General features: G+C 35.5%; 1 protein-coding gene across 1 annotated transcript in view; it reads left to right on the top strand.

Moving 5' to 3' along the window:
• PLEKHA5 (pleckstrin homology domain containing, family A member 5) overlaps positions 1 to 15,125 on the top strand; it is a 147,930-nt gene continuing 132,805 nt past the window's right edge. Inside the window, exons 1-5 of the mRNA XM_011975468.1 lie at positions 1 to 38; positions 1,072 to 1,192; positions 3,455 to 3,559; positions 6,953 to 7,025; positions 13,227 to 13,327. Coding sequence (XP_011830858.1) covers positions 1,085 to 1,192; positions 3,455 to 3,559; positions 6,953 to 7,025; positions 13,227 to 13,327 — 387 coding nt within the window. The 5' untranslated portion in view covers positions 1 to 38; positions 1,072 to 1,084. The remainder of the gene's footprint in view (positions 39 to 1,071; positions 1,193 to 3,454; positions 3,560 to 6,952; positions 7,026 to 13,226; positions 13,328 to 15,125) is intronic.

A 15,125-nucleotide genomic window follows, 5' to 3' on the forward strand; every position in this document is an offset into this window, starting at 1 on the left:
CCATCACAGGACAATTGTATTTTTGTAGTGAATGAACAGTAAGTAAAGAGTTTCATGGAATGCCTGTATTCAAAATTGGGTTAGCATTGAAATTGCTGTTATTTATATTTCAATTTAACAGCTTTCTTATCTGGACATTTGTAGTCAAGTATAATAACAGAATGCCAGCTGTTCATGATGTGTCATACAGAAACCTGACTTAAACATTTTTTCATGAGGAATGTAATCTCAGAAGCTATTTTTATAGTACTTCAAACACAGTAAGCTCAAGAGCCCGGGATGCAAGCATAGAGAAACTATGTAAACTTGGTTAGATTATTAAAGTAATTTGAGCTCAGTTTTCTCGTCCTTAAATCAGAGAGTGATAATTACTATTTCACAAGAGTTTTATAAGCGTCAAATGAAATATGTGTAAGAATGTATTATACTACAGAGCTATTCACAGTTAGTTACTGAAATTGTTATTGCTTTTTAAATTAGAATAATCTTATAATTCATTTTTAATTTTTCAGTTGGATGACCAAGTAGAATATCTGCAATAATGCCTATTAAAAATAAACATGATAGGCTGGGTGCGGTGGCTCATGCCTGTAATCCTAGCACTTTAGGAGGCCAAGGTGGGCAAATCACTTGAGGTCAGGCATTCGAGACCAGCCTGGCCAACATGGTGAAACCCTGACTGTACTTAAAAAATACAAAATTAACCAGACATGGTGGCGCGTGCCTGTAGTCCTAGCTACTGAGGAGTCTGAGGCAGGAAAATCACTTGAACCTGGGAGGCAGATTCTCCAGTGAACCAAGACCATGCCACTGCACTCCAGCCTGAGCAACAGAGTGAGACTCCTGTCTTAAAACATAATAATAAATAAACATGATAATAATGTATTTTTGACTTAGGAAAAGTGTTAGCTGTATTTAAAGTTGTTGTAAGTATCAAGGCCTGATTCTAGAGTAACTAGGATCCACGTACTGTGAAAAAGTAGTACACTCGCATAGTTAACTGTAGGGAAGTGTTATTGTAAAGTGGGTTACATACACAGCAAGTTCTAGCATTTTGACATATATTTTCAGGACTGTTGCAACCATGACATCTGAAGAAAAGAAGGAACGACCTATAAGTATGATAAATGAAGCTTCTAACTATAACGTGACTTCAGATTATGCAGTGCATCCAATGAGCCCTGTAGGCAGAGTAAGTTATTTTGCTTTATATTAATTATTGATAAGGAGTAAACAGTATCTATACCATTACTCATAGTGGACTTAAAATTATAGAATAATCATTACATTTTTATTACTACATGAATTTGGAGGTGATTGATAGAAGAAGCAATTGCAGCCTGAAATATAAAGTAATAAGATTGTAATTCAAAGACTTAAGTTTTTAAGTTTGGAATAGTTTTAGAACTATAATGATATTTGTGAGAGAAAATGGACACTCTAAAGTTTTAAAGGTGATGATTAATGTAATAGCCTAGAAATCAAATTATCTGACTATAAGAATGCTTAGATTGAGAAAACATTTTTCAGCAAAACCATTGTAATAGTAAATTATGTTTATTGTAAGGAAATAGATAATTATAATAATAGTATTTAAATGCCTGTTAAGGTTTTTGAAATAAAATTTTGTTAGGAGATTATAAATGAATGTAAATTTTCAAATAATATAATTTCTGATTATTAAGTAACATATGTCCAACAGGCTAACTGAGCATAATGCTTTATGAGTATATTTCAATTAAAATCTGGTGAAATTGTTGAATGGATTGAGAGCCAGTAGGTCATTGTCTTGCAAGAAAGTTGAATCTGTTCCTCATACTTTACACCAAAAATTTTCTAGATGGATCAGTTGTTGAAATGTTAAAAACAAAACTATAAAAGCACTAGAAAAAAACAATGGAAGATTAAAAAAAAAAAAGATCAGAATGTAGATGGGCTTTCTAAATACGACATAAAACCCAGAAGTAACAATATAAAATAATGAGAAATTCAACCACATGTAATTATTATCCATGCAGAGTATCTGCAATTCGTATAACGATTAAAGAATAATTTCCTTATAATTAAAGAAGTACTGTGAATCAATAAGAAAAGGGCTTACGTGCCAGTTTGGAAATGGGCAAATTATATGAAATCAGTTTTCAGAAAAGAAAATGGAATTTACCCTTAAATATATGAAAAAAGATACTCAGCCTCATCCATAATATGAAAAATACTAATTAAAACCAGAAAAAGACACCATTTTCACTTACAGATTTCCAAAGGTCAGAAAGTTTCATAACACAGCACATTGACAACAGTATGGGTAAATAAGCATTCTGTTTATATAGTGAGCTCCAAGAAATAATGGAACAGAAGAGTGGATATTAAAATATGCGGTCATTTCAGAAAAATATTCATTAATCATGAGAACAGTTATTTTAGATAGATAGACACACACATAACAGTGATATTGGTTGCCCCACAGTTGCGAGTGGGGTTAGCTGGGTGCTGGAGCCCGAGAGTGAGAAGTAGATTGATCTTTGTGTATCTTTTTATGTCATTTGAGTTTTATACTGTTTTTAAGCATTATCTGTTTGAAAGTAAATTAAAGTCTATCTAGAAAACATGCTTTAGGAAAAATTTTGTTGATATCGGGCCTTAAAATTTTCTTATATACTAATAAAAGCTTCTCAAAACAAAATTCTAATGAAGTATGCTAGATTTCCAAAGATTCTAAACAAGTAGAAAAGTAAGAGATAATTTTATGTTACTTTATAGCTTCATTGTTTCATTGTTTTCATTTTTGTTGGTCACCACTATGATTCCTGCCAAAATAAATCTTCATGGTAAGCATACCAGTATTTTTAAAGATTGTATATCTTTATGTATACATTGAAGAATCCAGTAAACCCCATCTATCTGGTTTAAGTTCAGAGTTGTCCATAAAAAAGAAAACACTACATCACATTAAGCAGATCCTTCCCGTCTTGTTTTGACTTGATGTGATATATTTGTTTATATTTAATCTCTGTATATTTCTCCTCGGACTGAGTGCTGTTAACTTTCTTTAATTGAACCTGCACTATTAAATGAAGATATAAAGGGAAAAGTTCTGTTGTTTGGTTTATTCTTAAAGATTTGTTAACAGTTTTTACTCAAGATCTATTCATTTTATATAGCAGATAGGACAAAATACTGCCACATACTCTGTGTTTCTAAAAATTGTACATCCCGTCCGGATTTTAAAGGAAATATTGTAAAACTTTTGATATCCTGGGGAAAAAAATTTGGTGCAGAATTCTTACACTTCAAAAAACTAACCCAGCAAAAGTAGAATTTTAATAATTTTTCTGAAAAGATTTAAGTCCTGCAGTTCTTGGGAAAATCTGAAAAGAGATTAAATTTTAAGAGGAAAATAAGCTCAAATCTCTAGACATTAATACATTTTCTGTCATGCTCTTTTTCTATTTAGACTTCACGAGCTTCAAAAAAAGTTCATAATTTTGGAAAGAGGTCAAATTCAATTAAAAGGAATCCTAATGCACCCGTGGTCAGACGAGGTTGGCTTTATAAACAGGTATTTTTTTTTTATTTGATATGAAACAAAAGACAAAATTAGAAGGAACCTTTTAAACTGAATGTACCAAAGACAATTCTATAAAATCATAAAATTAAGAAGGAACTATGGAGAAGCCACCCAGGTTCTTTGCTTGTTACCCCTGAAGAATATCAAGGGAACAGTGAAGGCAGAAAAAGGAGTGGACATTACTTAGAACAGAGCTTGTGTGTTTGTTATGGGTGTTTCTAGATTTAAAATTAAATATATACTGTATGAAAATGATAAGAAATAGCATGGTAAAAGTATCTAGGAATATTTTTAAAAGCCAAAATTGTAATAACTCTTAATACAAGGGTGTTATTCATTTTTCTATTGATATGAAAGTTGTTAGAGAAATATACAGTTGTGTATTTCCCCCCTTTATTTATACAGAGATTTTATAATTATTTCAGATTTCTCTGATTTTTTTTCAGATTTTTGATTCTATAATATGAGACTACTCTTCCTTTCTCTTACGTTTTTTGGTTATGTTTTCTTTACTTTTTCTTTTCTTTTTAATTTGCACATACAGGGTTTACTCTCAGGCATCCTGATAAGTTGGGGTTTATATTGTTGCACTGACTGGGGAACTTGCTATCTAAGCTATTTTGAAACCTTATTAGTTTTGGAATTAGTAAAGATGTATGTACGTTACCTCCTTGGATTTTGACATCATTTCAATTACATAGAAGCTATTTATTTTCCAGTTTGCAACTGGGTGATAAGTGACTGGTAAATAACTGAGGTGACATCCTCAATCTTCAAGGCTTGTTTCTTTCTTTCTGATTATATATACGTACAGATGATACAAAGCAAGTTAAATATTAGTTCATTGGTGCCAATTTATTCTGTTAAATATTGCTAATTGCTTTCAGGTGACTTAATGATTTTTATTTATTAATAGTCATAATTTTTATTTAAAGATGGTTGACTATATTTAAACCATCTGACATTTAAGCTTATCCAGGCTAAAAGGTTTTTTCACATTTAGTTTCTTTTTTTTTCCCTTTTTTTTTGAGACAGGGTGGCACTCTATGGCCTGCCCAGACTGGAGGGCAGCAGTATGATCTCAGCTCACCACAACCTCCGCCTCCCAGGCTCAAGCAATTCTCCTGCCTCAGCTTCACAAGTAGCTGGGATTACGGGAGTGTGCCACTACTGCCCAGCTAATTTTTGTATTTTTAGTAGAGACAGGTTTTCACCACCTTGGCCAGGCTGGCCTTGAATTCCTTTCCTCAAATGATCCACCCACCTTGGCCTCCCAAAGTGCTGGGATTACAGGCCTGAGCCACCACACCCAGCCCAGTTTCTAATAGAAAATTTTCTCCATATTTTCCAGCTAGCCTTTCTAATAAGTCCAAATTATGATCAACTATTTCAGTGCAAAATTGAGCCTAATAGCCTAATGGCATTCCTTATTTAAAATAGCTCTTGTTCTTATTTCTTGATCCCTTGGTTAATTTAGCACTGCAAAAGTATTACCAAGTAGCTTCTCTAACAAGTGTTTATTTTGGGCCAAACACAGTGGTTCACACCTGTAATCCCAGCACTTTGGGAGGCCGAGGCCGGAGAATCACTTGAGCCCAGGAGTTCAAGATCAGCCTGGGCAACACAGTGAGACCTCATCTCTACTTTAAAAAAAAAAAAAACAAAAGCAAAGATTAACCTGGTGTGGTGGTGGTGGTGCACACTTGTAGTCCCAGCTACTCCGGAGGCTGAGGTGGGAGGATCGCTTGAGCCCAGGATTTGAGCTTGCAGTGAGGTATGATCATGCCACTGCACTCCAGCCTGGGTGACACAGCAAGACCCTGTCTCCAAAAAAAAGTGTTTATTTTATAATACGTGTGTGACACATATTTGTTTACAGTGTCCCTTAGCCGTACTAAAGAAAGAATATAATTAAGAAATTGAAGATGGCTGGGTGTGGTGGCTCATGCCTGTTATTCCAACACTTTGGGAGGCCAAGGTGGGTGGATCACCTTAGCACAGGAGTTCAAGACCAGCCTGTCCAACATGGAGAAACGCCGTCTCTACCAAAAACGCAAAAATTAGCCAGCTGTGGTGGTGCACGCCCATAATCCTAGCTACTTGGGAGGCTGAGGCATGAGAATCACTTGAATCCGGGAAGTGGAGGTTGCAGTGAGCTGAGATTGTGTCTCTACACACCATCCTGGGTGACAGTGTGAGACTGTCTCGAGGAAAAAAAAAAAGATATCATTTACCATTTTTTTTGTCTCTTTTTTGGTATAGCTGTGAATTTTAAGGTTAAATCTTTTATTTTGAAAGATTTCACCCATGTTAATTTCTGTAATTTTAAAGTCATTGCCCACAGCTAGAAATAAACTTATTTCTAATCAATGCACATCCAACCTGGCCTCTCTCTCTTTTTTTTTTTTTTGGGTATCTGTTTAATTTTTACTTCCAATTTTGCTACATTGGATATGGGAAAGTAATTTTTATTAAAATTCTAATTTTGTTTGAGCCTGATATTTTAAAGAACTAAATTACTTAGAAATAGCTGCCAAATAGTCTCTCTTTTTTACATGATGAGCAAATCCCAAACTATAGACGTAAGGAAAAAAAATGTTTATAGAACATATTTGTATATTAAGGTTTCTTTATTCACAGTCATTTTAAATTGCATTACCTTTGGAATAACTTCAATTCACATATTTTTCTTCTTGTTGAAGTTTAACATATTTATTAAATCTGGTTTACCAGAATGCACGCACTGCTGCATGGTTACATCATTCTTATCCTAGCAGATGTTTATGTTGAGAAGAGTGAATTTCAAATTGCTTACAAATATGAAGCCAAATCAAATTGCCTTAATATGTTCCCTTTGCATAATGGTATTTTCAGAGACCAGTCTAGTTGGGAATATCTTAAGGCCCTAGAAAACTACCTCCAAAATTTTAATTGGCCTTTTAGTTAGGTTATATTACATATGTATCAAACATACCTTGTTTTAAAAGTTTACTTTAAATAAATGCACAAGTCCAGGAACAGTGGCTCAAGCCTATAATCCCAGCACTTTGGGAGACCAAGACAGGTGGATCACCTGAGTCAGGAGTTAGAGACCAGCCTGACCAACATGGTAAAACCTCGTCTCTACTAAAAATACAAAAAAATTAACCTGGCGTGGTGGCAGGTGCATGTAACCCCAGCTACTCTGGAGACTGAGACAGGAGAATTGCTTGAACCCAGGAGGCAGAGGTTGCAGTGAGCTGAGGTTACGCCATTGCACTCCAGCCTAGGCAACAAGAGCAAAACTCCGTCTCAAAACAATAAAAATAAATAAATAAATAAATGCACAACATGTGAGTTTTTGTTGTTTGAGAAATAATCCTTAAATATGCTGATTTAATCCAGGACAGTACTGGCATGAAATTGTGGAAGAAACGCTGGTTTGTGCTTTCTGACCTTTGCCTCTTTTATTATAGAGGTAAGTTTACCCTACTGTCTTAGTGTATTATTTTGTAATTGATATGTAATATAAGAATCAGATACTTTTCTAAAAAAAAGTATTGTAATTCTACGTGCTATTTTATTATCAACAAATAATATCAAACAGATTTTTTCTTCTTTGACATATCATTCTGAGTTTTGAGGTTATGATAGAATAAATATGGTGCTTCAGACCATGTTTAGTCAGCTTCCCGAATCTTTGCTCTATAATGCTACACTTGAATTCAGTGTTTAATAGATACAATCCTTAGTTTGAGGAGGTTCTTTTCACATGTCAGTTTTGTCAGATCTAGCTTATGGGTCCATCAGGCACCCAATTCTGCTCTCCAGCAAATGATATTAGAATATTAGGGACTACTATTATGTAACAGCAAGTGAAAAAAATAAAATACAAAGAAATACTTTCATTTTGAACTTTTCTTTAATAAACACTGATACCCTTTCTCTGGTTAGTAAATTATTAGTTCAGTTTTAAGTAAAAGTCCAGAGTTCTTTCATATGCCACATGGATCTCTTAGATACAACAAGATAATACAAAGCTTTTTACTGCCAATTAAAGGCATACCTAGGTGGTGCTCTCCAGAGAAATCTGCCTCAGCTACAGTATAAAATCATGAATCTGGATAATCTCTCCTTCTTCTCTACTTTAAACTTTGGTTGTAAACCATCATGAAAGAATTAGATTGTCAACCCATAATTAATAATTTATGACTTTTCTTGAGAAGTATAACTTAAAAGATATAACAGAGTTTTAGAACTGATTTTACGTTTTTTGACTACACAAAAGACCTGTGGCAAAATTTATAGTTGTGTATTGAGGCATTATAATACATATTAACCTTCAAAATTTAGAATTACTAAATCGTTTCCATCTGAAAACTGTAGTTGAGAATTACTGCTGAGTCAGAATTAACCAACCCTATAAAATTGCATTTTGTCCTAGAGATGTTCCTTAGGCTGCAATTGTGGTATCATCTTTAGTTAAATGCTAAGCTTACTCTACAATTTTCCTTAGGGGTTTTCCCATTCTTTCAGAAAGTTAGGAGTTGTATTTCAGGCATTATCCTTAAGCTTGTAATTTCTCTTTTTGTCTCTTTTTCAGTATATTTATGGACTACTTATAACAAGAAATGTTTACTATTTCTAATATTTTAAATTTCTAATATAAGAATTTGTTGGGGTTTTTTTTTGTTTTGTTTTGTTTTGTTTTGTTTTTGAGACAGATTCTTGCTCTGTTGCCTGGGCTCAAGTACAGTGGTGCAATCTCGGCTCACTGCAACCTCTGCCTCCCAAGTTCAAGTGATTATTGTGCCTCAGCCTCCTAAGTAGCTGGGATTACAGGCATGCGCCACCACATTCGGCTAATTTTTTGTGTGTATTTTTAGTAGAGACGGGGTTTCACCATGTTGTCCAGGCTGGTCTCAGACTCCTGACCTTAAATGATCCACCCGCCTTGGCCTCCCAAAGTGCTGGGCTTACAGGCGTGAGCCACCATGCCCAGCCAAGAATTTGTTGATGTTAATTTGCAAAAAAAAAAAAAAAAAAAAAAAACCCACTGAATTCCGTGTAATTTGCTATTGTTGTTGCTCAGGGAAAGGTGGGACTCATCACTTTTACTATAATAGGAAAGCTTTTGATCATATTTGAAAACTGTAAAAGTGAATCAGAAGCCATGCTGATGGATGTAAAGATAAGAACAGTAGACACTGGGGAGCACAAGAGAGGGGAGGGCTGAACACATAGTACCAATTCGGTACTGTGCTGTCTGGGAGACTGATTCATTTGTACTCCAGACCTCAGCATCATGCAATTTACCTTTGTAACAAATCCACATGTGTACCCCTGAACCTACAATAGAAGTTGGAAAAAAGAAAAGCCATGCTGAGTCTGAGATTCCTTATTAACTACCTGTATTTTATATGCAATGTATTTATTAATTTTAGTAGTTTCCCAGACAGGAGGAATATTAAAAAGAAGAAACTGTAGAAACAAGAGAAATATCATTTAACTCATTTCAGATGACTGCTGTGCAGACTGTTGGAAAGAAGTATATGATATTATGTATTTTTACTATTTCGTCAGTAAGAAATGTTAGGTTTTAAATTAAAATAATCAGATTTTAGTGAGATGATCATAATAGCCTGAATATATTTTTTTGCATATTTACAATTTGTTGAGTACTGTGCTAAGCAAGTTATATAGATGATCTATTTCATCTAACCCTCACAGCTACCTGATAATGTGGGGAATCTTATGTTCGTTGCACACAAGGGGGAACTGATATACAAAGTGCTTACCCCAGGTCTCACAACTTGCAAGTGGCACAGGCAGGATTTGAACTCAGGCACTCTGACTCCAGAGCTGACACTGTTGATTTCTATTCTCTTGATCACAAGTTTTCGCCCCCACTCAGATATCCTCTCTTCTCTCAAATGCTGAGGGCAGTGGCCCCATTCATTTCTTCTCCATTTCTCAAAGCATCTAGTCTACTGACCAGAATTTTTTGGAGATCAGTCCATGTTTTACAGATATGGAAATTAAGACAGAGAAAAATAACTGATTTGCTATTTTTTTTTAACAATAGGTTAGCAACCAATACCAGATGAAAGCCCAAGTTCCCACTGTTCTTTGCCACATATTAGGCATATAGTGAGCCCATTGTTATAAAGAGAGCACTTTGACTGCTCTATTCTGTAGTCAGTGTATTGACTAAACTTACCATAGAACTTAATTCATTCAACAGATATTAAATATTTATTGAGCAGGACCTGCTTCATTCCAGGTGCTGCCAAAACAACGTAAGAGAAAGCTCTCATAAATCTTACATTCCAGAGAGATCAGGGAGACAGTAAATAAGCTCATATGATTAAGCAAGACCATAAGTGCTTTTTAGGAAAGCAAGGTTATAATATGAAAGGTGAGCATAAGGGAAAGATCTCTATGGATCCGTACTCTGGGTAGGTCTTTTAGATAGGAAGATCTAAATGACAAAGGGGAGCCAGAGGTGTGGAGTGTTCCGGGCGGGCGAAGAGAGAGAATAGTGCAAAGGCTGTAAGGTAAGAAAGTGCTTGAATTGTGGAAAGAACAGGGAGAAACCTGTCTGCTGAGCCGGAGGCAGCTAGCAATAGGAAAGGATAGAGAAATAGAGATCACACCACGTAGGAGTCTATTGGAGTTTGGATTCTACTACAAATGTCATAAGGAAACAATTGAATGTTTTTAACATAAGAATGATGCACTTTGGTTTACATTTTTAAAAGCTCACTCAAGCTACTATTGAAGGAAGGATTGTAAAGTTGAAGGATATGAGCAGAGAGACTAGCTAGGAGTTATTACATAGAGGTGATAATGACTTAGACAAAGGTGGCAGCTAGCAGTGAGCTTTTCTGATACAACAGATGCCTTATTAGGTAAAGATGCAAAAATGAATACAATAAACCCCTATCGTTATGGAACTCACAGATTAGCTGAAGGAGTCTGGGAAGAATGACATAGTAGGTTCTCAGTTATGTTGAATGAGTGTTGGCCAGGTCTGTACAAGAAAGCAATCAGGAAAGAAGAGTGATCTGGGCAAAGGACTTAAATCACGTGCAAAGCATGAATGAGAATGCTTGGCATATTTGTAAAACTATGTATAGAACTTACATTGCTAGAAGACCCACCAGGGGTTAGGTTTAAAAGATGGATCGAGCTAGGTGTAGTGGTACCTGCCTGTAGTCCCGGCTACTCAGGAGGATGAGTAAAGAGTATCACTGGAGCCCAAAAGTTCAAGACCAACCTGGGCAGCATAGATTTCATCTCTTAAGAAAAAAAATGAAAAGGTAGATTAAGGCACAGAGGGCATTTGTTTGCCATTCTAATGAACTCTATGTTGAGTGCAAGAATAATAGTAGGATCAGGAGTACATTTTAGGAAAATCACTCTAGCACTGTAATTAGAAGCCAAAAGACCAGTTAACAGAGTGTTGGAGTATTCCAGGTTATACATGATAATTAGTGATATTTACCCAGTTGTAATTGCATGTATTTTTTTGTCTTATTCCCAAATATCTTTAAAACTAAGTAGAAATGGGGAATCTAAAATGTCACTTGTATCCAGTAAAATGTTGAGATTCTCCTGGCTCCCGTCCCAGGTTGTGTTCCCTAGGAAGCAAACTCCATGATGGAGATTAATATGTAGAAAGCTTTTTGGAGAGTGTTGTTCTTGGAACCATCAGCTGTGGCAAAGTGAAGGAAGGAAATGGCAGAGACAAAAGAAAATGGGCTGCCATGCAATCTCAGAAAGGCCTTGGCTGACCCTGTGGAGAGTTCTTTCATTCTACAGACATTACTCAGTACTTACTCTTTGTCAGTCTATGAGGCTCTCTAGGTGATGGAAACTAGGACAGTGCTTCAGTCAGGATTGATATAGAACTAAACAGAAGAAGGTCATGATTAGAAGCAGTTTAAGAAGCTGAAGAACTCAGGGTAGTCATTTGACAGGCGAAGATTTTTTTATATGCACTGTCTTTAATTTTATATAATAATGGCAATATTTATTTAATGCTTCACCCTCTGTGCTGAGTTTTTTATATGTGTTAACTCATTTAACCCTCAACAATCTTTTGAGGTAAGTCCTATTGTCCTCAGTTTTATAGATCTTAAAACAGATACTAAGCATCAATAACTTGGCTAGGATTTCACAGCTAGTTAGTGCTGGGCAGCAGGAAAACTGCCTCAGGTAATCTAGGGAAATCACCCTGTGCTTTAGTGCCTCTGTCTATTCTGAAGCAATTTTAGGAAAGATTATTTTATTATGGAACATAGAAGGATGTATTATTTGGTTAAAATGATTTTTTAATAAAGATGACTTCATGTACTATTTCTGACTATACCCTTTATATAAACATAAAACATAAAATTGGATTCAAAATTAGGGTTTGACTTATTCTTTTAAATTGTCACATTCTCTGTAATTCATGACTGCTTTCCAACTCTTTTTAACCTTTTGGATTAAATCTATACTTTCGTTCATTCTTTTACACATTAGTGATTTGTACCTGAATGAGCACAGAATAGTAAAAACAAAATTTTGTTCCATTGCTATGAGAAAAGCTACTGAAAAAAGTCTCCATTTAATATAACTTTTTCCCTTTTGGATGTTTCACCAGATACTCTGGAAATGAGGACGAAATAAATAAAATCCCTTGTTAAGTTTTTGATAATTAGGGAAAAAAAAAAAAAAAGGCACACACAGCAAGCATAATAAAAAGATTTCCCATTTATGGTTTCTCCTTGGTGAGTTTATTAGCCTGATGACACAGCTTTATTAACTTGTCTTATAGGTCTATAACAGTGAAGTACATATTTCAAGTTTCATAAACATCTCTTCCCCCAAGCAGCAAGTTAATCATGTGAATCTATACTGTGTCAAGATTAATGTTTATCATTTTCCTAGGTATATTTTATGTGCTTGCCTTGTAGGCCTGTAATTTAGTCATACTATTGTGTATCAGAATGATAGTAAAAGCAAACCTTCAAAGTTAAATGTTTTAAAAAGCATATAATTTTTATAGGATAGTTTAAATATGTATTCACATGTGTCTTTGTTTATTCAACCAAATTTTTTGAGCATCTACTACTGTCATTCCAAGTGTCTTTATAGAACTTACATTCTAGCATGGAGAAAAAGATAATAAGGAAATAAATAGCTGAAACATATAGTATGCCGGAGGTATTGAGAGTCAGAAATGTTAACATTCCCAAAGGAGAACAGAGAAAACGTTAAATAAATAGCATTTTAACATCAGTAGTCAAGGAATACAGTAGTCAAGGAAGGCCTCATTGATGAGACCTTTGAGCAAAGCCTGAAGGGTGTAACCAAGAAAGCCATGTGTCTGGGGTTAGAATGGTTGAGCATTTAAATCCTATCAGAGATGTGAGTGGATTAATGCCATTACTTACATGCCAGTATATTTTCAGTGAATGACACGTAAAGGGGATTTGTAGAATGCAGTATATTTACCAAATTATAAATTCTTGTGCTATTTGGTATTTCATTTAAAACCTTATAAAGTCCTGCCTAAACATGAATATAGTTCATTTATATACAAGAACCTTTCGATTTGGCAAAAATAGATCTTAAAAAACTTTGCTTCATGAGAACATTTAAAATTCTAATCAGATGTTAAATCTCCTAGATGAGAAAGAAGAGGGTATCCTGGGAAGCATACTGTTACCTAGTTTTCAAATAGCTTTGCTTACCTCTGAAGATCACATTAATCGCAAATATGCTTTTAAGGTAAGGAAATAATACAGTTTTTAATTCTGTGTTCGAAACTTGCGTTGGTTAAAAATGGATATTGAGCCATAGATTATTACAAAAAGCTATCTTAGTTATAGTGATTTTTGTATTTAAAATATATTAATTAATTGTCTTATGGTTGTATAGAAGAATGTCCCTCTAATTAGGAAGCATGTGCTGAAATATTTAGGGATCAAGTGTCTTCATGTCTGTGCTTTCAAATGGTTTTAGATAAAATGAACATGTCAGAATGCTAATAATTGATTAATATAATTATGGATGTCCTGGTGATTATTATGCATTCTTTCAAGGTTACTCTATGTTTGAATTTTTTAATAATAAATTTGGGGTCTGGGCACAGTGGCTGACACCTGTAATTCCAACACTTTCGGAGACCGAAGTGGGAGGATCACTTGAGTCCAGGAGTTGAGCCTGGGGAACATAGTGAGACCCTGTCTCTAAAACAAAACAAACAAAAAAACCATACTAGCCGGGTGTCGTGGCTAGTCCCAGCTACTTAGGAGGCCGAGGTGACAGGACCACTTGGGCCTGGGAGGCCAAGGCTGTAGTGAGACATGATCATGCCACTGCAGTCCAGCCTGGGCAACACAGTAAGACGCTGTCTCAAAAAAAAATTATTAATAGGATAGGCACAGTGGCTCATGCCTGTTAATCCTAGCACTTTAGGAGGCCGAGTCAGACAGAGAGCTTGAACCCAGGAGTTCAAGACCAGGCTGGCCAACATGGTAAAACCCCGTCTCTACTAAAATTACAAAAATTAGCCAGGTGTGGTGGCGTGTGCCTGTAGTCCCAGCTACACAAAAGGCTGAGGTGGGAGGATCACTTGAGTCCGGGAGGCAGAGGTTGCAGTGAACCAAGATTTGCATCACTATAGTTCAGCCTGGGTGACAGTGTGAGACCCTGTATTAATAATAATTATTATTAATAATAAATTTGGAGGAAGAGTACTATAAGAGACAACAATTTTTTTTTAGTAAATGTACATATATGTACATTTATTGAAAAACTTAGAGAATAATGGCAAAGATGTTCAAGATGTTCTTGGGTCTAAGTACATCGTGATCATCAGGTACTTTACAGGGACCACTGAAGTTGAGATCTGAAATCTGCTGTTATTAAATCCAAGCAGACCTGAGATCCCCCTGATTAACAGTACCCACCAATCTTTGTGATATTACTGGTTTGTGGATCACTCTCAAGTAAGAGGTCTTCAGTGCTATTTTTGGAGATTTTTGTTTTCAAAAATCATTTTGCATTCTTTGCTTCATGATTATGGCTAAAATAAATTTCAGAAGTCACCTAGTTTTTCAGTCTGTTTTAGAGTAAGAACTATAAGGTTCTTGCAGAAATCTCATTTTAAGAGAAAAGAGGGGGGAACTGCTGCTAGTTAACAATGAAAATGTTTATACCATTATAGAATTGATTCAGTTTTAAATTCGCATCACTTTTAAAGAATACTGAGGCTGATTTACAACTTTTGCTAATTAATATGTTACATTAGCAGGCTGGGAGCAGTGGCTCATGCCTGTAATCCCAGCACTTTGGGAGGCCAAGGCAGGTCAGGATCAACTGAGGTCAGGAGTTTGAGACCAGCCTGTCCAACATGGTGAAACCTCGTCTCTACTAAAAATACAACAATTAACCAGACATTGTGGTGCTTGCCTATAGTCCTAGCTACTGGGGAGGCTGAGGTGGGAGAATCGCTTGAACCTGGGAGGCGGAGGTTGCAGTGAGCCGAGATCGTACCACTGCACTCCAGCCTGGGCGACAGAGC

The sequence above is a fragment of the Mandrillus leucophaeus genome, unplaced genomic scaffold (genome assembly GCF_000951045.1).
Source record: "Mandrillus leucophaeus isolate KB7577 unplaced genomic scaffold, Mleu.le_1.0 Scaffold156, whole genome shotgun sequence".
Lineage (NCBI taxonomy): Eukaryota > Metazoa > Chordata > Mammalia > Primates > Cercopithecidae > Mandrillus > Mandrillus leucophaeus.